The 25724-nt window shown below is 37.1% G+C and overlaps 2 protein-coding genes and 1 long non-coding RNA gene across 3 annotated transcripts; 2 read left to right on the forward strand and 1 right to left on the reverse strand.

Annotated features, from left to right (window-relative positions):
* Window positions 1-1040: 1040 nt before the first annotated feature.
* LOC307154725 (B-cell receptor CD22-like) lies at window positions 1041-5529 on the forward strand (the record flags this gene model as incomplete). The annotated part of the gene is made up of 8 exons (XM_079864811.1): window positions 1041-1305; window positions 1404-1652; window positions 3390-3644; window positions 3761-4003; window positions 4091-4184; window positions 4332-4377; window positions 4684-4934; window positions 5178-5529. 8 exons carry the CDS (start codon window positions 1041-1043, stop codon window positions 5233-5235), a joined length of 1461 nt encoding a protein of 486 aa, XP_079720937.1. The 3' UTR covers window positions 5236-5529.
* Window positions 5530-14602: 9073 nt separating this feature from the next.
* On the forward strand, window positions 14603-16493 carry LOC307154726 (uncharacterized protein; the record flags this gene model as incomplete). The annotated part of the gene is made up of 2 exons (XM_079864812.1): window positions 14603-15235; window positions 15418-16493. The coding sequence occupies 2 exons, from the start codon at window positions 14603-14605 to the stop codon at window positions 16270-16272; spliced, it is 1488 nt and encodes a 495-aa protein (XP_079720938.1). The 3' UTR covers window positions 16273-16493.
* Window positions 16494-19911: 3418 nt separating this feature from the next.
* On the reverse strand, window positions 19912-21094 carry LOC307153500. The gene is made up of 3 exons (XR_013820163.1): window positions 20921-21094; window positions 20780-20845; window positions 19912-20666 (listed from the first exon to the last, which is right to left on the reverse strand). It is a non-coding gene; the product is annotated as an uncharacterized lncRNA (long non-coding RNA).
* Window positions 21095-25724: the final 4630 nt, after the last annotated feature.

Genomic DNA, 25724 nt, shown 5'->3' on the forward strand with positions numbered 1-25724 from the left:
TCATTCGGGTTGTTCCTGTCTCGGTGTGGGGAAGGTTGCTCAGACTTTAAAAAGAGGAAGGAAACAACTGTAAAAGAGCAGATGAAAGTTTTCAGCTTGCATTCGCACTTCCCTCTCCTGGAGTCTGTTTACAGCGGCTGAAACTACAAAACGGTAAAAGATTCACTTGTTCAGTGATTAATATTGTCTAACTAATTAATCTCCACACAAGAAAATTGAAGTGAGAAACATTTTCTTTCATAATAACCTCTGTTAGATGACTCATGTGTTCCTAACGTTATCTTTAAATGAGTTTCATCTGTGGAAATCTACTAACAGTGAAGATTGTAAAGTATTTGTATCATTTTTGCAGTGTTTATAATGCAATAAACGGCTGTTATTATAGTTTTGATGAAATGAAAGATGACATATTGAACTATTGTGTAAATTATTTAGTTTCCTGTGATGTCACTGATAACTCTTGCTCTGGTGTTTCTGCTCCTGATTCCAGGTGAGTCTCTCCTGTAAATGACATACGAGTTCATTACTAACTAAGAGTAAAAGGTTTTGGCTAGTTAACATGGATCAGTTAGCACTGCTGGTGCCCCAGGAAACATAGCACTGGTAACATATCTACTATAATGGAGGGAAATTTCTGTGATTTATTTGTTGCTTGTAAAGAAAATGGTATTATTCAGGTTATGCTGATATAATGCTGAAATAAACTGCTAACATTTAGAGCATAACATGTTTCATGGTTAGTGTTCAATGTTCTGCTTCCTGCATTTCATCACCTTCTGTCTGGTGGCTGTAGGTTTTACACAGATCACACCATAAGTGTAATTCTTCATTTATTAACAACAATTTTGTAAAGAAAAACAAGTTTTAATGATAGTGTATGGTCCTGTTTAACTCATAGATGGGTATTTGTTTCCTTCTGTTGTTGTTTCCTATCCTTGTTGCATTGTGAATGTTGTGTTTCAGGAGTTTGTAGCGCGTGGGGTTGGAGTGTGAGTTACAGTCCTTCACACATCTGTGCACTAAAGGACTCAACAGTGATAATGAGATGCACTTATACATACCCTACTGGACATCAGATCAAGAAAGTGTTCTGGACTAATAAAAATAGTGAAGAGCCTCCAGATCTGTTTGAGGACCCTGGATACAGTCAGAGGCTTCAGTATCTGGGAGATACACAGACGTACTGCAACATCAGACTGAGTCATGTGACACTGAAGGATTCACACATGTACTATTTCAGATTCATCACTAATAAACCTGGTGGAAAATGGATTGGTAATCCTGGAGTGACTCTTACTGTCACAGGTGACTTTGGTGAGGTTTATCTCTTCTTCTGTGCATTATGTTGAATAATAATCAGTGTATGACAGCAGCACTAGATATAATGTGTGTGTTGTGTTCAGATCTTCAGGTGGAGTCTCCTGAGAGAGTGACAGAGGGAGATTCAGTCAATCTGAGATGTAAAAGCAGCTGCGCTCTGACTGACAGAGCAACATTCATCTGGTACAGAAACTCACAGCCATTAACTGAGAGAAGAGACAGAAACAATGAACTCCTGCTGCAGTCAGTCAGAAGAGAGGATTCAGGCAGATATAGCTGTGCTGTAGACGGACACACTCACATCTCTCCTGCTGTTCAGCTCAATGTCATGTGTGAGTATGTTCTTTAAAGTTTTCTTTCCAAAGCCAGTAGAGTTCACTCGTCCCTCCTTTTCTTTAAAAATGAGAGTAATTGGGGCTAAAATTTAAAAAATTTAAATGCTCACTGTTTCAATAGTACAGTCACAAAATTTAATTTTGTGGATATTTAATTTAACTAATCAATCAACGATACTATTGATCAGCATTACCAAACATGGATGTTCCATTAGAAACAAACATTGATGTATTGTTTTAATTTATTACTGTGAAGCTGCTTTGATACAACCTATGTTGTGAAAAGCGCTATATAAATAAACTTGACTTGACTTGACTTGACAAAACATGAACAATATATGTGATTTTAACATTTTATGTTTATGTTTATGTTTATATTCAATTTTACTGCCTTGTCATGACAACGCCACACCATAAACACAACACACTAAAACAGCTTTTCAAATAATGGTTTAAACACCTTTAAAGCTCAAATAATGCACACATTTGAACACAATACTGATTGTAAATGCTTTATGAAATAATAAGATTCACATTTATGCCTTTTAAATCCTCCAACATTAGCCCCATTCACTTCTATTGTAAGTACCTAAAAAAAAAAATTCTCTTTTTTAAAGCTACACTGTGTAAGATTTTCTCCCATCTAATGGTGAAATTGTATATGACTACCAACTGAATATTACTTTCCAGCCCCTCCTATTCCTGAGGGAGTTTTAACTCCTACAGTGGCTGTATTATTTACAAGGTAAACAATCCTTTTTCATCCTAGACGTCATTCTAGCGTTATCCACAACCATGCTATAGTTAGCCAATCAACTACAAAACTTTGAATTTACACAAATAGGCTGAATACCTCTGTTGCTAGAGCGCCTATTGAGATCAGAGGAGTGAAGTTTACTCGCACAGTGACTACTAGCTGGCCTCCGTTACATGTGGTGTGGGGGAAACCGTAGTACCCCGGAAGAAACCCATGCTGATACGGGAGAACATGCAAACTGAAAGGACTCCTGGGGCTCAAACCGGGGACCTTCTTACTGTGAGGCAACAGAGCTGACCAATGAGCCCCTGTGCCGGCCGGATTCATGGATAAGGACTGTTTATTTCTCTGAATCTCCTGCGTCGTGCGCTTACTTGTGATGAAAAATCTGATTAATTTCCGCGAGCCGGTTCATTCATTCATTTAAAAAAACGATTCATCTGTTCCATACGTCATCAAGCAATGATGGCACTACGCCATCCTTGGTAATCCTCTGCAAACTTCGACAGTGGGGTCTTTTTGAGTGGGACATGCTACTTTGTCTTGTGTGTTTTGCATCATTAACCTGGAACTAAAGTTCGATTCAGTTTGATTAATGAACCAGCTCGACTGGTTACTTCCTACCGGCTCAAAAGAACAATTCGTTCAAGAACCGAACATCACTAGCGCTTTCTACAGCCACACCTAACAAAGTTACTAACTACAATTTTTGTCATGTAATTTGGAATCAGTAACCGACTATAGTTTGTAAGTAATCTATCCAGCACTGATTTACTGACACCACACACACAGAAAAAAGTTTTTTTTTTCGCTTTGGATATTTCTTAATAAGTGACATGACCTTTTGACTCAAGGATCCATGGATTCATGTTGTTTATGCTAAATTCTGCCCCTACTACTGTATCTGTATGTAAGAACAGAAATAGAAGTGCTTTGGTGGGGCGAGTGACGGATGATACTATATGTTTCTCCTGTAGATCCTCCAGTGAATCCTGTGATTTCCATCAGTCCATCTGGTGTAATAGTGGAGGGAGATTCAGTGACTCTGAACTGCATCAGTGACTCAAACCCTCCTGCAGAAATCAACTGGTTTAAAGGAAGAACTTTTGTAGGATCTGGAAGAATCTACAACATCTCAAAGATCAGCTCTGATGACAGTGGAGAATACAAGTGCAAGTCCATCAATGAACATGGAGAGAAATACTCTGATGCTGTGACTTTAAATGTCATGTGTGAGTTTATGATAAAACATAAGATGCAAATTTTCTGTTTTGATAAATTCAGTTCATATTAGTAATTTAAAACATTTGTAATACAATTTAAAAATAATAATAATAATTGTTATTAGACCCACCCAGGAACATCTCAGTGTCCATCAGTCCATCTGCTGTAATAGTGGAGGGAGATTCAGTGACTCTGAACTGCACCAGTGACTCAAACCCTCCTGCTCTGAACTTCAGCTGGTTTAAGGAGAATGAACCCTCAGCTGTTGGATCTGGACAGAGTTTCAGTGCACTACAGAGTGGACGCTTCTACTGTCAGGCTCACAATCAACATGGATCTCAGAGATCAGACACTGTAACTGTCACAGGTGAAGCTTTTATTTTATAAAGGGTTCAAGACAGTTATAGTATGTGGCTTTGAGACTCAATCTGAACTCAAATTTTTCATCTTTCAGTACATCGTGGTCATGGCTGGCTCGTCTGGTTGGGGATCACAGCATTTTTAGGATTCTTCATCGTCATCATCATCATCATCATTCTGTTTATAATGTAAGTTTGATTAAAATCATTCTCAATTACAGTGAGTGTATGAATGTAATTCACTTTCAGACTAGTGCAGGTGGAAATGCCTCATGTAATGTGAGTAGTAATGAATCTTTAAAATGCAGCTTACAAGTTTAATGTCTGTTAAATCAGGAGAAAACGAAGAGGTGCTAAAGCTGAAGACCTCACAGAAAAACAGGTAAATCTTCCAGACACAACATGTGAATAGTCTAGTTAGACAGGGCCATTCACACAAAACGTGAGAGACAAGTCAGTGGAACGAGAGACAAATAAACCCTAGTTTGAAAAAGTCTAGAGATGTGTTTTTAAAAGTTTACCGCATTTTAATTTCAGTGCTGTGTTATAATGGTCACACATGTCGGTCTAGCACGAGCTTACATAGAAAACCAATGGAAAAGTAGTGCACTGAAATGGAAAAACGTGTTCTGTGTGAACAGCCTTTAAATGTGAATGATAAATAATATTTAATTTTCTTCCGTTTCAGGACAATCTGTACTCTACCGTAACAGGGAGAGACGTTCATGTTTCTGAATCAGCCGATTGTGATGACGCTCAGTACGCCAGTGTTACTTCCAGCAAACCCAGAAGAGACGGAAATGCTCCTGAATGCAGAGATACTGAGGAGATCCAGTACGCAACTGTCCAACATCACAGAAAGACCGAGACGAAGAGAGCAGAGGAGAACGAAAGCCACTACGACAATATCAGGATTCGTCAGCCTGATTCTGTCCTGAGGTGAGAAGAACGAGCTTAAAGAGACAGTTCACGCAAAAATAAAACATTTGCCATCAACTCGCCCTCATGTTACTTTTGTGTTGATGAAAGGAGAATTTATAGTTCTTTAAATCTGGACATTTTTTTTCTTAATAATTTTGTGTCCCACTGATGTTTCAGAAACATCTGAATTGTTTAATGACTTTTATCATCATGTATTCTGATACATAACATCATGATTGTTGTTTTATTTGATGTTTTTAGGCTATCAAATGTGCAGACTGTGGAAGAGGCGTCTGTGATCTACAGCCGTGTCAAATGAGCAGAGGTGGGAGTAAGTCACTACATTCAAGTCTCAAGTCAAGTCCAAGTCTTAACATTGCAAGTCAAAGTCAAGCCAAGTCATTCTGTTGTAAGGGTGACTTGACCCTTACAACAGAATGACTTGGCATTCAAGTCAAGTCAAGTCAAGTCAAGTCAAGTCATACTCTTTGTCAAGTCAAGTCAAGTCGCAACTTAGTCATCAAGTCATACCAAGTCACACACAGGCTCGTTTTACAAATTTTTTTAACTCTGGGACTTTTATTTCTTATTTAGACACAGAGGGCTGATGGGTAAAAAAAAAAAAAAAAAAAAAAAAACTTGTGTGTGATAAATAAAATATTGTTAAGAAGCACATTAAATGCTCTAAAATAAAAATAAATTAAATGAACACAAGTAAACAAGAATTAATCAAACTTTTCCCATCTTGTGCTAGCCCTACATAGTTATTTTGCTGTGATGTCCTCTATGAAAGTGTAAACGAAACAAAAACATTAAAAATGTCAATTTAATCCAATTAGGCCAACGTGAACACACTCAAAAAAAAAAAAAAAATGTCTAAACATAAGATTTATGTATTTAAATTGCATATAGAATTTCCATCCATTACATAGTTTTAACATAAACCAATTAATAATCTGAATGTAATTCATATTTTTAAGTCATATATAAATTAAACAGATAAGATTTATGTAATTGTATTAATAAACTGAATGTGATTCATATATGTCAGTCATATGTAAATGAAACGGGTAAGATTTATGTAATAGTACACAGAAAAACGCCCATGTTAAATTAACACTTCTCAGTGTTCATATGTGTGCACACTACAGAGTTAAAGTACCATTGAAGCAGTGTTGAAGTTAATGAGATAATTAAGTGGTGATTGAGCATTAATTATGAACACCTGATGTTAACAAGCAGAATCACTGAAGAACAGAGAAACACAAGAACTACAACTGACTTCAGACACAGTCTTAGATGAAATCAACTGAAGAGAAAATAAGAGATTAAATCTGTGAAGATCTCAGCAGAGGAGGATTAAACAACTCAAACAGCTTTACCAGCTTCACCTATTAGTAACCAGACTGACTTTATTTAATATCCGTTTTAATGAAATCAATAGTTGTATTTTAAAGTCACCACGATGGTGGTTAGCATTTGCTTTAGTTGGACTCTTGACCCTTGACTCTTTAATGTAAACTTTTCTTTGGTTGCTATACTTGTGTGTTTCTAAAGCACAATTGTTGTAGTTAAGAAAGCCATGAGATCAGATGATGTTGGTTGTTTATTAATGATGAAAATGTCATCATTATGTAATTTCCTTAATCCCTGATATTATGCAGTATCTAATGCTTTGATTATATAGGACTTGTGTTTTTAATATTGTTTTATACATAATAGAAGTCATTTGATTTTATAGTATATCTAGCAGTGTTGTTTATCAAATACCTATTATTTAAAATAGGTTTTAAAAAAAATACTTGGTGCACAAAAACTTGAATCTATGGCATTACTTAGACAAACACAGACATCAAGAAACAGCATATGAATCTCAACAATGGTGACAATCAAACAAAGTATCCAGAAAATCCAGCTGCATAATGTATTAATGTCGCAATGAATGCTGGGAGATATGGGTGAGTTTTGATTGGTGGTACCCAGCATGCACTGCAGCATGAAACATTTCATTGATTGTCACCATTGTTGAGAGTCATACACTGAAAAAAAGTTTAATGCACTAAATGTTATTTGACTATCAACATTGCTCTCATGCTGTAAATTAACATGGCTTCTATTATATAACAACATTACAAACGCAACTCGTATATAATCAAAGCATTAGACACAGAATAAGATCAGAGATTCAAACAATTACATGATGATTAAACATCCAATATCACCTGATCTAATCTTCTCATGGCTTTTTTTGCCTCAACAAATGTGCTTTATATACACACAAATGGAGCAGCCAAAGAAAATGTAATACAAAAAAGTTAAGGGTCAAGAGTCCAACTAAAGCAAATGCTAACCACCATCATGGTGACTTTAAAATACAATTGTTGATTTCATTAAAACGGATATTAAATTAAGTCAATCTGGTTAGTAATAGTTGAAGTTGGTAAAGCTGTTTGAATTGTTTAATCCTCCTCTGCTGAGATCTTCACAGATTTAATGTCTTCTTTTCTCTTCAGTTGATTTCATCTAAGACTGTGGCTGAAGTCAGTTGTAGTTCTTGTGTTTCTCTTTCCTTCAGTGATTCTGCTTGTTAACAGCAGGTGTTCATAATTAATGCTCAATCATCACTTAATTATCTCATTAACTTCAACACTGCTTCAATGGCACTTTCACTCTGTAGTGTGCACACATATGAACACTGAGAAGTGTTAATTTAACATGGGCGTTTTTCTGTGTACTATTACATAAATCTTATCTGTTTCATTTATATATGACTTAAAATATGAATTACATTCAGATTATTAATTGGTTTATGTTAAAACTATGTAATCCAAATGGATGGAAATTCTATATGCAATTTAAATACATAAATCTTATGTTTAGACATTTTTTTTTTTTTTTTTTTGAGTGTGTTCACGTTGGCCTAATTGGATTAAATTGACATTTGTAATGTTTTTGTTTCGTTTACACTTTCATAGAGGACATCACAGCAAAATAACTATGTAGGGCTAGCACAAGATGGGAAAAGTTTTATTAATTCTTGTTTACTTGTGTTCATTTAATTTATTTTTATTTTAGAGCATTTAATGTGCTTCTTAACAATATTTTATTTATTACACACAAGTTAAATTTTTTTTTTTTTACCCATCAGCCCTTTGTGTCTAAATAAGAAATAAAAGTCCCAGAGTTAAAAAATGTGTAAAACGAGCCTGTGTGTGACTTGGTATGACTTGATGACTAAGTTGCGACTTGACTTGACTTGACAAAGAGTATGACTTGACTTGACTTGACTTGATTTGACTTGACCCTTACAACAGAATGACTTGGCTTGACTTTGACTTGCAATGTTAAGACTTGGACTTGACTTGAGACTTGAATTTAGTGACTTACTCCCACCTCTGCAAATGAGTAAATGAGACCATCATGAAGACAAAGGCCAAAACATTGAAACAATATTCTGAGAGTAGGGCTGTCAATTTAGCATGCTAATTCACTCAGTTATTTATTATTCGTTAAATCAAGTGAATAGATGTCAGGAATGCAGTGTCTGTAATCTTTTTCTCATTACATGAGCAGAATACAAAGGAAAGAGCCAAGAACCAACAACACCATTAGTGAGACTAAAAGCATTTTGTGATGTCACTGCTTGGTAATTTGTTTGTTAAAGTCATTTGAACATTTGACTTCATGTGTTTTCTGTAAGCAAATAAAAAGGCTGTATCAGTTTTACCAAATTCAAGCTTGTGTGTGGTCATTTCTGGATCATTGTAGACCTAAGCTCAGAATAACCTACTATGATAGCTGGGTTAATATTAATATTTGGCCTATTCTAACATACGTGTGCAACAGTGGATAAAGCTTTAAAGTCACCAGTGACGATTATTTGTATAGCAACTTCTGTGTACGTGTGTTAAGACGAGGTCAATCATGTTGGTTTAATCAGCTTGACTAAAACAACATTTAATGGAGCCCCTAAAGTCACATGGTGGTGGAAATTATATTTCAATGCTTTTGCGTTTTCTCTCTAATCCTTTGCATTCCCCATGCATGAAACTTTTGCGAGCAAATGAAAAAGCATTGGAATATAATTTCTCCTCCCATCTCATACTTTTGAATCTCCATGTCCTTTTAGGGGTTTTGTATTAAGCAATATTAGCTAAGAATTGATTGTGAGCGATGACGTACATTGAGACACATTGGGCTGTGCATGTGTTCTTCATTACGGGCTGGCGCTTATGTGTGGGTGAACTGATTCTGGATGAGGTCATTTCCTGTCCCACCCACCTCTACTGGCCACCACTTCCTGTCGCTATTCTTTTCGCCAATAAACTGAAGGCAAAAATGATCTTGAGGATGTCAAAATACAACTTGTCTGTCCGCGGTCAAAGTGTCGACATCCAGTCTTACTCAATATAAGTTCCTATCTTGAGTGTCTTGCTCAATAATTCTTCAGAAAATGTTTCCAGGACGAAAGGCTATACAAATTAAGTAAAAAAAAAAAAAAAAAACACTTTTATTTATTTATAAAAAAATTACACTTTTATCATATAATTTATTTATGAGCATCCCTTCACTCTTAAAATGCTGAAATTCAAGTTAAACTGTAAAAACGTCCTATATGTTAATAAACCTTTGTACATGACCTATCAAATTGGTGGACACAATTCTTCATATTGTTAAACATGTTTAATTACTTTTTAGATATCAATAAATGCCATTGGATCATGATGAAAAGTTGTCTAAAGTTGCTTGTGTGGGCAGGAGTCAAGAAAGAGGAAGAAACATTTTCTGTCTGTGGGAGTATTTTAAAACGAAGTGTGTAACCATGAGAAATTCATCAGTTCAACGCCTGCTGGAGAGACTCACCAGAACACGGTAAGAGTTACGCTGGTTACTGTGTGAATGTAGTCAGATTAATGCTGTTGTAGAAACCACTGACCTAATCAATTGGAAATATTCTCAGTGAAACATTATTTATGGAAATGTTTTTAAAGCTAAAGATTGTTTTTATAATGCTCATTGTGTGTGTTATACCTGTGGTCCCAATCCTGGTCTTTGAGGACCCCCAATACTGCACATGTTTGATGTCTCTCTTATCTGACAAACCCATCTAAGGCCTTGGAGCCTTTAACCCTCTGGGGTCTGAGGTGTTTTTGGGGTCTTTGAGATGTTCTGACATGCCCTTACATTTGTCCTTTTTTCAGTTATTTATAAACATGTTAACCTGTTAAGCTGCAACGCCACTTTTGAAAAATCCCCAGAAATGGCATACCCAAACTGAAACAGATACAGTTCATGAACCCTTTGCACTAAAAGCACAAGTATGATCTCATTTGAAAGCTGACACCTGGCAGTTTATTGTAAATGTATAATTAATTATTGTCATAATGAAAAAAATTGTTATAAATAGCTTCAAAGTTTTGTAAAGTTATTAGAAATTAATTTTTATGAAACATCCTCATGAAAATAAAATAGAAGTTGGCACTGGAGCAATCTAGAAATGCACTACAGCTAAAGCCACATGTCTAAACATTTTATGTTTAAAATCTGAAGATAATAAGTCCAAAACTCTGTATTTAGTTACATGTTTTCCAAGACCATGTCAAATGACTTTATTTTGATTTGACGCTAAAATGCTGCTGATGTTTAGTCATCTTCTAAGTCATCCATTCAGTCTTATTGTCTCTATTGTTTTGTGGTGCAAACGAGCCCAATTCAGTCTCAGTCTCCCCCTGCACACATTCACACCTCTCCAGCCTGGTTATGGCTCGAAATATGCATTTCTTTTGTCTGCATTATAGTTACTAACGACTGGCTATTCACAGGCTATTCATAGGGTTTCAATCCCTAATTTCTTTTATCAAAGTTCTTACTTAACATTTAAAAACTGGATCAAATGCCCTGCTTGAATAATGAAACATTTCAGTAAGCATATTTAGAAAAAAATCACAAAAGGATAACTGCTATATGTGGCAGGTGCACCTAGAGCTAGCTAGCATGTTAGCTTAGCACACCATCAATACACGACAATTTATGAGATTAAAACCATGTTTGTGCTTCAAACTTAATTTATAACGCAAGTCGAGTGTTTTAAATAATCTTCTGTGATATAATTTCGCTTCAGATAAAAAAATCAGACAGAAAATATATATTTTTTTTTATTCTGCACAATGATAAAGTCTATATAGATTAGCATTACATTATAAATATAATCTATTATTATGGAAATACCTGACATTACTCGAAGAACACAGGTAAACCAAATATCATTTCAATCATGTTTATTGTCTTCAAAACGTCTTTATCTGCATGTAACAGCGATCTCGGATAGCTTTGAATGTGTTCGAGACTTCCTGGATTGTCACATGATCATGGCTCTTCTTCATGTTCCATATATGGACTATTATTGTGCATATAGCGCCCTCAGGCTGTTGGTATGGATTGAAAACACAATACATCACAGTATCCAGCGCTCATAATGATTACATCGACGCATTTGGGCATAAATTCAATAAATATAAATATTATTCCTGTCTATAGAAATCTGATGAAAACTTATGAAAATATATCAATATTTCTCCAAATCTGCACATTTTTGAGCTAAAGCCCTGAAGGACGTTGTTTTGTGTATCGCTGTCATGACGACAGCACGGGAGTTTTTTATGAATGAAAGCGGCTGACGCGCATAATTCATATTAAAGGTATCGACTCATTTTTTCATTTCATAACTCCTGACACAAATTAAGACATAACTGTCACTATAAGTTTTTCAGAATACAATAGTGGTCAAATACTGAAACTTGAGTCTTATATCTTTTTAATGATGTATAGTTTGTCAATGTATAACATTAAATCTGATAGTAATTTTTAACTAAATAAAAAAAAAAAATGCTTCAGTGCGCCGACGCACTGGTGAAGCTTAACAGGTTAATGGCAAAGGTGTAAATTCACTCTATGTAGCACAAATGGGGGTACCATAATATGTGAAAAAACATGTATATGTTTGAATTTTTAAGAGAATAATGTTTATGCGCGGTTATTGGAAAAAATTAAAATTAAAGTTTCTAAAATAAGGCCACAAAACACCTACTAAATATGTGTCCACAAGGCTTTTGACTAATGGATGTCGTCGCCTAGAGTTTTTTCTTCAAAATGATGTGAAAATCATCCTGCCTAATCATTCTCATAAAACAATACATTGATTTAAATTTTTTAAAACACATTCTGTTTGGAAAGGCAATATGCATAATGGGCGTCAACTAGGGCTGGGCGATTTAAATCGCGATATTGTTATGCGCATCTCGTCAGTAAAGCCGGTTCCTTGATTAGTAGTAAATCGCCTTCACCTGCTTTCAGATGGAGCGGCATTTAGGGCTGAGGAGATAATTAAGTGATTCATTTAGTGATGATTGAGCATTATTGAAGACACCTGATGTTAACAAGCAGAATCACTGAAGAAGAAAATCACAAAATGTAAGTTACCATTAAGGTGATGGGTGTTTGCTTTAGTTGGGCTCTAGACCATTATATGTTTACTTTAATATTTACTGTTGTTTGTCTGCTGTTATTGATTTATAACAGTTAAATGATAAAAAAAGGTCAAATGTTATCTTATAGTGTTGGTTATGTTTTGACATAATCATGCTGTGATTTGAAAAAGGAAACTTCTTGAGATAGTTTGGTTTAACTTGTTAGCTGCAGTTTAGTGATTCTTCAGCCTATGATTATCAGTATTTTTCATATAATCCAAAAATATTTCATAAACATTGTTCTGATCAAAAGACATTCAGATAAATTCATTTAAAACACAGACATCAATAATCAGCCTGTGAATCTCAACAATGGTGACAATAATAAAGCATGTTGCAGTGGCTGCCACCAATCACAACTCATTAATGGCTCCCATCATGCATTGCGGTATGAATACATTATTATCTGAATTGTCTATGTAATTTACTTTTCCTAATTGAATATTCTGCTCCTCACCATTGTTGAGATGCATAGACTGAATCTTGACGTCTGCGTGTGCCTAAGAGAAAGATTTTTTTTGTTTTTTTCTAAAACAACTTTTAAGAAATCCTTTATATTATATCTAAAATTCTGGATATTTATGCAGAATCACAGTTATGCTGTAATCAAAAACATAAATCTACATCAGAAATAAGGGTCTTAATGAGTTCAGTGATCAAGTTCAAATGATGATTGTCATAATATAAATAACAACACCATCAGATCACTTTTTTTCTTTGTTCATCTGGCAGTTATAACTCAGATACAACAACCAAACGAAATCTAAAGTAAACATATAATGGTCTAGAGCCCAACTAAAGCAAACAATGATCACCATAACGATGGCTTACAATTTGTTATTTTCTCCTTCAGTGATTCTGCTAGTTAACATCAGGTGTCTTCAATAATGCTCAGTCATCACTCAATTAATCACTTAATTATCTCATTAATTTAACACTCATATTTTAACACTTTACACTCTTGAGTGTGGACTCTTATACACTCCCAGGAGTGTTAATTTAACACTGGAGTTTTTGCTGAGTAGCCTATCAGCCGACACAGAAATTAATAAACAGTTAAAATGTCTTATTGCAATATTCAGTCCCTCCAGAAAAACGCAATTATGCGATCGCATGATTCCATGCATAATCAGCCAAAGTCCGCATATTTATGCGGGGGACGCATTTTTTCAAATACGCCGCACTTTCGCCGCATAAATTGCAGATTTCCGTGCACAAAATATGCGGGCTTTCATGATTTCATAATCCCTGCATTTTCGGTGCAAAAAGTCACATATATCTTAGCAGAAAGTTTTACATTTACTTCACACAAGCGCAGCCATTTCCCCTGTTGCCATGGGAACGTTATGAAGTGACGTAATTACGCGACATTATTGAAAAGCTGCAAACCCCGATGAAACCATGATGAAGCCCGCAAATCGTTCTCATTTGCCAACAAACATAAGCGCAAAAGACCGCGCAAAGCAGTTTCCCAGTGTGTTACATGACAGTGGGGGCAAATTATTTTGCACTCCGTGCAACTGCGTGTTGGACCACAGGCGGAAGTCTACGCTGGACAACCACTTTGCCACCGCCAAACATTTGAGGATGGTTAAAGCAGCAGCGGAATCTACACCGAGGCGTCAACTTCCAAAACAGTTGCTAGGGCTGAAAGAATCAAGGTCAGTAGCCTATAAGATTAAAGCTTATAAAATTATGAAATTATTACTAACAGTAGTGTAATTTCCCATGCAAGATGATTGATTTTGGCATGAAAGAATTATGTTTTATTTGCAGAAACACTACTGTTCTGTGAAAGGCTTACTGTAAATGATTCAGTTTTATACTGCAGTTTTCTGTAGGTTACACTGGACTTTGTGTGTGTGTGTGTGTGTGTGTGTGTGTGTAAATGATTCAGTTTTATACTGCAGTTTTCTGTAGGTTACACTGGACTGTGTGTGTGTGTGTGTGTGTGTGTGTGTGTGTGTGTGTGTGTACATAATACAGCCTAATGATACAAAAGTATTTTTCTGTTTGTACTAGATTTGTGAAAGCTGGGTTGCCACCTGCACTGCCATCAACATCCCACTGTCTAAGAGTGACCACCCTGTACTGAGGAAATTTCTGAATGAAAAAGTAATCAACGGCGGCGCCATTCCAGGGTTTCACCAGCTTCAAGAGATGTATTTGGGAGCAGTATATGAGAGGGAAAAAGAGGACCTTAAGACACTTCTTGCCAGCAAACCTCTTGCTGTGATTTTCGATGAGACTCCAGATGTTGAGGGGAGATGTGTCCTGAATATCCTCCTTGCACCACTTGAGAAGGATCATTCTGGGAGGATCTTGGCCTACCTTGCAGATACTGTTTTCCTTGAGCAATGCAATCATTCCACTGTATCCATGGCTGTCGTAAGGTGCCTTCAAGAATACAGCATTAACAACGAGGATGTGATTGTGTTCGACACTGATAATGCAGCCTACATGAAGAAGGCATTCACAGCAGCTCTGCAGTTGTTGTTCCCCAACTCAATACACATCACATGCATGGCACACATAATGAATCTCATTGGCAATGCCTTCCGCAAACCTTTTGTTCAGTTGAACAGCTTCATGTTAAGTTTCTCCCAGATGTTCTTCAATGCTGGATCACGGAAGAGAAGATACCTCTGCTTCATGACAAACAAGCTGCCAGAAAAAAAGGCGGTCATGCCTCCAAACCCCTGTGCAACATGCTGGAACTCCTGGTTCTCTGCAGTGCAGTACCACGCACAGCACTTTGGACTGTACAAGGAGTTCATAGAGCTGGAAATCGAGGTAAAAACTTCCTTCAAATAATTCCTCAATACAATTAACACTTCCTTTTCTTCATCTGTTAACCCCATTTGCACATACAAACATGAAGAGTTTAGTAAGATCAAAGTAAAAAATTTAATGGCATTGAACATATTGTATGTTTGACCTAATTCCTTTCTTTCTATTTGTGTTTTTATTAATAGGTGTGTAGCAGAAGTGCTCCACAGTCTGTGGAGAGACTCCACGAGATGCTTCAAGACCACGACCTAGCTCAGTCCCTGAATGTCCAGATCAACATCATGGCTGACAAGTGCAAACGCTTCCTAAGTCTTCTCGATATCTTCCAGAGCAGACGTCCTGTGACCACAAAGATCTTCAATTATCTGGAGGATCTGCAGGTGGTCTTTGCTGCCAACAAAGAGCTGCAGTATGAGGCGTGTGCCGAATACTTTGAAGGGTTTAACTTACCTCACACCACAAAGACACAGATCCTCTGCACAGTTGGTCAGGCATATGAAAACGCTGAAGAAAAGCTCAGCAAGTATATGTCACATGGGCAGCCGGCCATTGAGTTTCTCCAGGAGGTCAGGGTGTTTGACCCTCGCCACATCGCATTCCTAGATGACTCTGTAGCAAGCTACAAGGCCATTCTAGGTTTCACTGAAGTGCAGGGTGATGAATTTGATTCTTACTTCAAGACTCTTGGTCCAGCAGCACTCAGAGCTGCACCATCCGGCGTGGTGGATTTGGATGTGTTTTGGGATGGCCTACAGGAGAGACTTCCTGTGCTGAGTTCCTTGGCCAAGCGGTACAAAGATGCTGTCTCAAACTCAGCTGATGCTGAACGCAGCAACAGCATCTACAAACTGGTGTTGTCTAACCGAAGAAGATCAACTACCAACCAAAACCTCAAAGCCTTGGTCTTCCTTTACCATAATCAACGAGTCCGCAGTGGAGCATTTGAGAGGGAGGAGATGGTGGAGGAGATGGTGGAGGGGAAGGAGATGGAGGAGATGGACGTTGAGGGAGAGGGGATGGAGGATGAGGATGGCAAATGATTGGCCAGTGTTAGAGGCTACGTAGTTAGTTTTATTCAGGAGTTTATGCAACTTTACAGTTGTAAGATTGCACTTTTTTGTTAGTAGTATGTAAATTTACGTTACTGTAAGACTGTACTGTTACTGTACTGTACTGTTACTGTATTGCTTACATTACTGTGGATTGGAAGCACTTATTTTAACAAGATGTCTGTTTTGTTCAACTACCTCTGTAAAACAGGAAGCACACATTTTATTTTTTTATATTTTATTTATTCATTTTTAAGCTACAGAACTTGTTCGACTCAATGTTTTGTAAGTTTGAGCCATGTGTTTATTAAGGTCTGAAATAAAACAAGATGAGAACTTAAATATTCCCAGCACTTTATGCGATGTAGTATGCTTGATCATAGGAAGTAATAAGAAATGACTCTTTACATTAAAGTAGTAGCCTAGTGAGAACAGGGTGTTGGGGGAATCACTTTTTTCTCTCTTTTTCATCAAACCGCAGTTTTTGCAAGTTCCCGCAGTTTTTGCAAGTTCCCGCAATTTTTGCAAGTTCCCACAATTTCATTGCATAAAATTGCATAAAAATCCCGCATATTCAATCGCATTTTTTAAGAAAACGTGCCGCATAATCAAGGATTTTTGCCCGCAACAATCACAAAAAAACGCCGCGTTTTTCTGGAGGGACTGAATATTTTACATGTTCATAATCATTACTTTTGCTGGTTCTTTGAGGCAGCTTTTTTAGGTTTATGGCCTTTTGGAAAAGAGCTCTTCACGTACAAACACCGTTTCACCAAGGCACAGCGGCCCTTCAGCACATAAGAAAAAAAGAGAAAAAGCACGGACTTACTAATTACGAAACTTTAATGTGGTTGAACAGGTGAAACAGTCACAAATTCCTCTGCAACTCAAACCTTCTCAGTACGAGTTATGAAGGAAGAGAACAGCATTACAGTTTTCAGCGCGTCCTCCTCTGATTGCTGTGTTGTGACTGAAAACTCATTACTGATAATTAGATGAGATGGGAGAAACTGTACTTCTCTTTAGTTTCATACAGATTACTTTGCAGGAGAATATTTGTTTTGAATGAGAATTGTTTTATTTAAAAGTAGAAATTTAAAGCTTTCTTTAGACGCATGTTTCATGGTTGTGTGATAAGTATTAGCTGAGTTTCAGTTCATTTTCCAGACGTGTTTCAGAAAGATTTTTGCGGAGACAGAGTGAGCTGAAAGCGCACCCTGTTTATTTTATTTATTTAAAAATAAAAACAAGGTTTTGATGTTAATGTGAGTGTACACAAAAAAATAAGACCCTCTATAGTTTATAATCATGTATTTATTTTATTTATATGACCATAAATGACGGATTTTTTTAAGTCTATGTTGCTGCTATGTGAAAAAAATCCACCAAAACGCACCGGCGCGTTTGTCGACCTCAGAGGGTTTTAATAATGAGCTGATGAACTGAATTAGGTGTGCTTGATTAAGGAGACATCCAAAATGCTGAGGATCGTCCAGGATTATGAACAACTGTGTGATTCTGTATTATTGTTCTTGTAGTGACGTCACTGATAATGGCTCCTCCTCTTCCTCTGGTGTTTCTGCTCATGATTCACGGTGAGTCGCTCATGATGGAGAATATTTTGATGTTCTTTAGTCAATCATCAAAGTCTTTCTTTTTAAAATCATGAGTCCGGCAGCACCCTGTTAAAACCCCTTTCACAAACAAATTTCTGTGAAAAAAGAAAAAAAGAAAAGAATCATTAAAATAAAGGTAATCAGAGCTAAAATAAAAAAGAATAATAACTTTAGATAAATGTTTAAATTCTTCTGATTGGAATTAATGTACAATATAAATATGTGCATCAATAAGGATTATATTAATGTTTTTAATGTTTAATGTGTAAAAAAAAAAGAATGTAATGAACACGAGCGGTCAATAATTATGAAACAATCATTTTTGTGTGAACTATCCCTTTAATGTGTGTTTCAGGAGTTTGTAGCCAGTGGGCTGATTGGGGTGTGAGTTACAGTCCTTCACACATCTGTGCACTAAAGGACTCAACAGTGATAATGAGATGCACTTATACATACCCTCCTGGACATCAGATCATGAAAGTGTTCTGGACCAAAGGCCCTGTAGAGGTTAAAGAGCCTCCAGATCTGTCTGAGGATCCTGGATACAGTCAGAGGCTTCAGTATCTGGGAGATAAACAGCAGAACTGCACCATCAGACTGAGTCATGTGACACTGAAGGATTCACACATGTACTATTTCAGATTCATCACTGATAAACCTGGTGGAAAATTGACTGGTGTTCCAGGAGTGACTCTTACTGTCACAGATTACTTTGGTGAGGTTTATCTCTTCTTCTGTGCATTATGTTGAATAATAATCAGTGTATGACAGCAGCACTAGATATAATGTGTGTGTTGTGTTCAGATCTTCAGGTGGAGTCTCCTGAGAGAGTGACAGAGGGAGATTCAGTCACTCTGAGATGTAAAAGCAGCTGCGCTCTGACTGACAGAGCAACATTCATCTGGTACAGAAACTCACAGCCATTAACTGAGAGAAGAGACAGAAACAATGAACTCCTGCTGCAGTCAGTCAGAAGAGAGGATTCAGGCAGATATAGCTGTGCTGTAGACGGACACACTCACATCTCTCCTGCTGTTCAGCTCAATGTCATGTGTGAGTATCTATTTTATTTAGTATATAATAAAATTATACAGTTCAGTTAATGCATTATGTTTAGATAACAAACCTTTGTTAATAACCTATTTTTCATCACCACTTCACTAGGGTGAATAATTTATATTAAGTGCAAGAATTTATATTAAAATCTATATTATTTGCCATTTATAATATGAATGAATCTTCACAAACATCAGAGGCATTTCACAATAATCAGGAGCTTAAGCCACAAAAGTAGCAACTCACCAAATGCAGATTACAAGAGAACAATCTGTTGTTATCTTCACTGAGCCACTGGTGCTGTTCTTAATCACAGACATCAAATACAGAAACTTTGACTATTTCAGTCAGATACAGAAGGTGGATATAAAGTTTTGAGCAAGTGTACCATGTAGTCACACACAGACATCAAGATTTTGCATAGAAATCACAACAACGGTGACAATCAAAACAAAGAAAAGCTTCATGCTGCAATGCATGATGGGTGGGTTTATAGTACAAGACTCATCCCTGATTCCAATGCTTTTCTTTTTTTTTAATTGTCACTGTTGGGATTCATATGCAAAATCTTGCTATAAATGCCAAATATAAACCCAAAATTAAAAACACAACATAGGATGCTCATTTTGTGATTATTTTGTCATCAACAAGGAGCTGATAACACCTGATTGTGTTACACACACACAGCTACAGCAGCCAAAAAACAGCTAACACAAGAAGTACAGGGACCAACTAAAGCAAACACTGCCCACTACAATGGTGACTTCAAATAGATGCTAAGTTGTCTAAAGCGGTGCGTGGTTTCTTTTATTTTCATGATTTTTGGACAAACACACACTGTCTGTGAGATACTTTGCAACTACATGTGAGCGGAGGCTATTGCCACCTAAGATATAGAATATGTTTTGTAAATGCTCCCAACTACAGGGTTTCCAAATAAATGGAAAAAACAAGCAGAGATGTGTACAATCTTTATTTGACACCAAAGTAGTAAAAGGATAATCATGCAAAAATTATAGGAAAAAATACACAAGTTACAAATACAACAACATTCACACAAACGAAAAAGAATAAATCATAAAGTGGCCACCTGTAAAATTGGATCTTGGACAGTCAATATCAATATCAATATCAATATCCCTTGGGATAAGTCACATTTGGGAAAGAGAAAGAAAATTGAAAACAAAATATCCAAATAAATTAAATTCAAACCACCTCAATTCACACATGCAAATGTATAACCAAAAATCACAATCCACACAATAAACAACAAAGTATAAATGGATTAAATAAATCCTCCCAATCCCAGCAGCAAATAGCCCATGGTAGTTGTAAGTAAAGGAATTGACAGTAGATATGAGCGGTGGCAATAACCACCCATCGTGAAACACGCGTTCACACCGAGCTCACTCAAATACTCGCTCGCCTCAACACACACTCATATAAAGACTCGTTCACATCAAACGTGTTCACACAAACATGCGTTCACACGAACACACGCTCGCATCAACACACACGCACACACATAAAACCCCGCTCACACAACTGTGCGCTCGCACAAACACACGCTCGCATCAACACACACGTGCGCTTCTAAATCACAGTAGTCCGTGGTGGGACTTGAGCGCGCACCCTCTTCAGTCTTCACAGCACAGCACCACGGGTCGCAGTAGCGAGCCGCCACACAGCAGCAAAACAACAGCGGGCAGATTTCTATAAAATAGTTACTCCATTTGGTCAGTAACCACGCATAGGCCTACACTATATCTAAAATTACATCTCTGGTTAACAAACAACTTACAAAATAGCCTACCATATAAACTTACCTGCAGCACAATTGACTGGCCCTCGGTGAGAACGGTGAACAAACCACCAATACTGCCTCGATCACACTATATAAACGAGTCATCATTAAAAACGGCGCTATTAAAAAATAATTGCAGCAACATATCAATGCAGTAACATACCTTGATATATGTTAATGCAATTAAACATCCACAGGCCCACGGCAAAAGTTAAAAAAATGGATTTCCAACTTATGCAGTTCTACAACACTTAATACACGCTCAATGCTTGATGCATAATAGATTGCTCTTGCGACACAAAAGAATGCAGCCTGCGTACCATGCCGGAAGGAAAACGGAAGTAAAAGGAAATCTCCGCATTTTTAAAGGGGCCGTGAGCTTAACTTCCGCCCAGCTCCATCCACCTACACAGAATGGAAAACCCTAGAAGGGTCACCCCCAGTGTTCGAATTGTGTCAAAGCTCTTGGGGGGTCCCCCACCCCCACCCCAAAAAACGTAATGATATAGGCCTACATATTGTCATTTATTTATTTCATATAATACTATAATTTCATTTACTTAACTTTTAGTGTTTCAGAACATGTTTTTTGCAGCTGAGCATTAACTCAGTCATAAGACTTTTCTCCACCCAAAATCTATCTAATAATCCGGGTTTTTCCTGGCTCAAAATGAGGTGTAGGTGCTAAAACCACGATCATGTATTTTAATAAGATAATTAAATGTGTGTTAAAAGACCATCATATAGCCTACTGTGTTTCCCACAGTATTTTTGTAGGTTGAGCTCGGTACATCTGAGGGTCCGGGGGGTCAAAAGAAAATTTTGTACATTTTAAAGATAAATTCATTAATCTGGTGCAATTTGAGTCCCCTGAATCTGCTGTTAAAAATAAATAATCCACCCGCCAACCTCCCGAACCTATATGATATTCTCTGATTTAGATATCTGCATCTGATCATCACATTTCAATTATTCAAATTCTCAGTGTTAAGCATGATAATATGATAAAACGCTTATCTATAGCACGAAATTTATTTCTCGTACCATTTATTCGCCAAAAATAGTTTTTGTGTGCATATATAGCACTTTATGGCGTGTAATACACACGTACTCCACACCACTAATCCTACCCAAGGGGTTTGCAGTGCGTATCATTTACACGCAAAAAAACAACAACTATTTTTGGCGTATAAATGGCACGATAAATAAAATGTATCTGTTTATAAATCCAACAGTCTGTAAATTCCTTCAGAAAACAACGTGTGGCGCACTTGAGCGTCTTTTCAGACGCAAATCAAATTTGAATGACTTTCTAATGGGAGCGGCAGCGCAATAGCCTACTTTGATGAAAAAAAAAAATATTACCTAATAAATTATGTTTCTATTATTTTAGATTTAATGAAAAACCAGGGGACCCCCCCGAGGTAATTTTTTTGGGCCTTATGGGGGGTCCCTTGATGCTTATGGGGGGTCCCGGACCCCCCCAGCCCCCCCTCAATTCGAACACTGGTCACCCCATTACATACAGATGGAAATTACATTGAAATAAACGTGAGTTTTAATTTAATGCATGCTGAGAGTGATTATTTGGTCCAGAAACAGTATAAATAGTCTAAATGAGACCTTGAATGACTTTGAAAATTACCACATTTGAGCTAGTTTTTAACCTTGTACGGAGGATCCATGAACGTCTATATCGGACGTGCAGAACACGTCAAAAAAAGACGTCATAAAAACTTTCATTCTGGCTCATCAGTAGACGTCTTTTCAACGTACGCTTTTGTGACAAAGACGTTGAAAAGACATCTTTTGAACATAATTTTGCTTGGCTGTGATCTCCATCAGTCCATCTGGTGTAATAGTGGAGGGAGATTCAGTGACTCAAATCCTCCGGGTCTGAACTTTAGCTGGTTAAAAGGAGGAACGATTGTAGGATCTGGAAGAATCTTCAGCATCTCAAAGATCAGCTCTGATGACAGTGGAGAATACAAGTGCAAGTCCACCAATGAACATGGAGAGAAATACTCTGATACTGTGACTTTAAACATCATGTGTGAGTTCATGATGGTTCAGTAAATGTGACATTAAATCCTCTAAACATTGTCTGTGATGTGAAATTTATTGTGTTTTCTACTTTAGACCCACCACAGAATTTATTAGTGTCAATCTTAGTTTGTAGGTTTAATTATAATATTCTCCCTCTTTCAGATAATCGTGGTACTGGTTGGTCCGTCTGGGTAGTGATCACAGTGGCATTCATCATCATCATCATCGTATTGTATACAATGTAAATACAAATGTATCAACAAAGAGTAAAATAATTTGCTTTTAGACTAATGCAAAAGTACATTTGAATTTTACACAAAACAATGAAATGGCTTGTTTCTGTTTCTTTTTGACAGTCAGAAGAAAAGGATAAACTGTAGATCTGCAATACACGAGTATGAGGTAAGATGTCCAAAACCACAGAATGATACTAATAAATCAATTACAGCTTCTTTGTACATGTATACAGCAAAATCCCCAGTGTTAAATTAACACTGCTCAGTGTTTATATGAGTCCACACTCACCCCTAATTTCCACCAACTGCTGAACGGCTGCAGATCCGCTCCGGAACGGCGGCGGAGTCAATAGGTTTCCATTGATGTCAATGTGTGTATTTTCACTGACTGCGGAACGGCTGCGTTCCGACTCCGGCGATCCGCAGCCCTCCGGAGCAGATACGCAGAGCTTCTATTTTTGCCGGATGCCGGAGAGCTCCGCAGCAATTCAGCACGTATATCGCACAATCACACGTGAATTCGTGAGATCTCGTGGGTCCTCGTGACTTCAGCTGTCAGTCATGGCTACAGCCGTTCCGCAACAAATCCGGACCTGATTTCAAACCGTGTTTTTGAGACTGTCTGGTATTGAAGGACGACGGAGGCAGTGTTAAAGTTAATGAGATAATTAAGTGAATAATTGAGTGATGGTTGAGCATTATTGAAGACACCTGATATTATTAGACACCTGAGCATTATTGAAGACACCTGAGCATTACTGAAGACACCCTATTATCTCTAGCCTTGGCTACTGTATATAGACCTCCAGGGCCTTACACTGATTTCCTAAAAGAGTTTGCAGATTTTCTCTCAGATCTATTGGTCAACATCGATAAAGCATTAATTGTTGGAGATTTTAACATACACGTAGGTAATTCAAATGATGCGTTAGGGGCTGCGTTTACAGATTTATTAAACTCCTTTGGGGTCAAGCAAAACGTTACCGGACCAACTCATCGTTTTAATCATACACTCGATTTAATTATATCATATGGAACCGATCCAACCGATATAGATATCATTCCACAAAGTGATGATGTCACTGACCATTACATGGTAACTTGCATATTATGTACTGCTGTAATATGTCATGCGGCGCCGCGTTATCGACCAGGCAGAACAATCCTTCCATCCACCATAGATAAAATCTGATCTGTCTCAGCTGCTCAGTGAACCCAAACAAACAGATGAACTAGAAGAACTAACTAGCACTATGAGCACCATTCTCTCCAGAACATTGGATATTGTTGCACCCATTAGATTAAAAAAGGTCAGAGAGAAAAGTAAAGCACCATGGTACAACAATACTACGCATGTTCTAAAGAGAGAAACCCGTAATTTAGAGCGTAAAAGGAAACAAACTAATTTAGAGGTCTATAGAATCGCGTGGAAAGACAGTATGTCACGTTATAAAAAGGCCCTAAAAGCGGCCAGGGCTGAGCACCTCCGCAAACTAATAGAAAACAACCAAAACAATCCAAGGTTTTTATTTAACACCATGGCTAGACTAACAAATAAACAGACGTCACCTGAACAAAATATCCCGTTACAGTTTAGTAGTAATGGTTTCATGAACTTCTTCACTGAGAAAATAGAAAGCATCAGAACCACAATTGTAAACGTTCAATCTTCAATCGCGCCTTATAACTCAGCCTCAATTATCACCCCGCAAGAACAATTACAGTGCTTTACAACTATAGAACAAAAAGAGTTAAATAAACTTATCACGTCATCTAAAACAACAACATGTTTATTAGATCCTATACCAACTAAACTACTGAAAGAAGTGTTACCTATAGTGGAAGAGCCTCTCCTCAATATTATTAACTCATCTTTATCTTTAGGTTATGTTCCAAGAACATTTAAACTGGCAGTTATAAAACCACTCATTAAGAAACCACAATTTGACCCACATAATCTAGCAAATTATAGACCCATTTCAAATCTTCCATTTATGTCTAAAATATTAGAAAAAGTGGTGTCAGCTGAACTGGGCTCTTTCTTGCAAGAAAATGACATCTATGAAAAGTTTCAGTCTGGTTTTAGGCCGCATCATAGCACTGAAAGTGCGCTCGTTAAAATCACAAATGATTTAGTATTAGCTTCTGACCAAGGCTGTATCTCAATACTAGTTTTACTTGATCTTAGTGCTGCGTTCGATACTATAGATCACACAATACTCTTAGATCGACTACAAAATTATGCTGGTGTTCAAGGACAAGCATTAAGCTGGTTCAAATCATACCTATCTGACCGCTACCATTTTGTCTATTTAAATGGAGAAAAATCTATCATAACTCCAGTAAACTATGGAGTGCCGCAGGGATCTGTGTTAGGCCCTCTGTTATTCTCAATATATATGATGCCACTTGGAAATATTATAAGGAAACATGGAATTAGTTTCCATTGTTATGCTTATGACACTCAATTATATATTTCATCAAATTGACAGAGTGTGTTAAAGATATAAAAGATTGGATGACGCGTAATTTTCTTTTATTAAATCCAGACAAGACAGAGGTACTACTTATCGGTTCAAAAAAACGCCCACAAAACCTCTCACAATACAACTTTAACATAGTAGGATGTCATGTTACTTTATCCTCTCCACCCCTCCACCAAAGGAGGGAGAGCATTTTCACATT

Source organism: Squalius cephalus, assembly GCF_949319135.1.
Source record: "Squalius cephalus genome assembly, chromosome: 2".
Lineage (NCBI taxonomy): Eukaryota > Metazoa > Chordata > Actinopteri > Cypriniformes > Leuciscidae > Squalius > Squalius cephalus.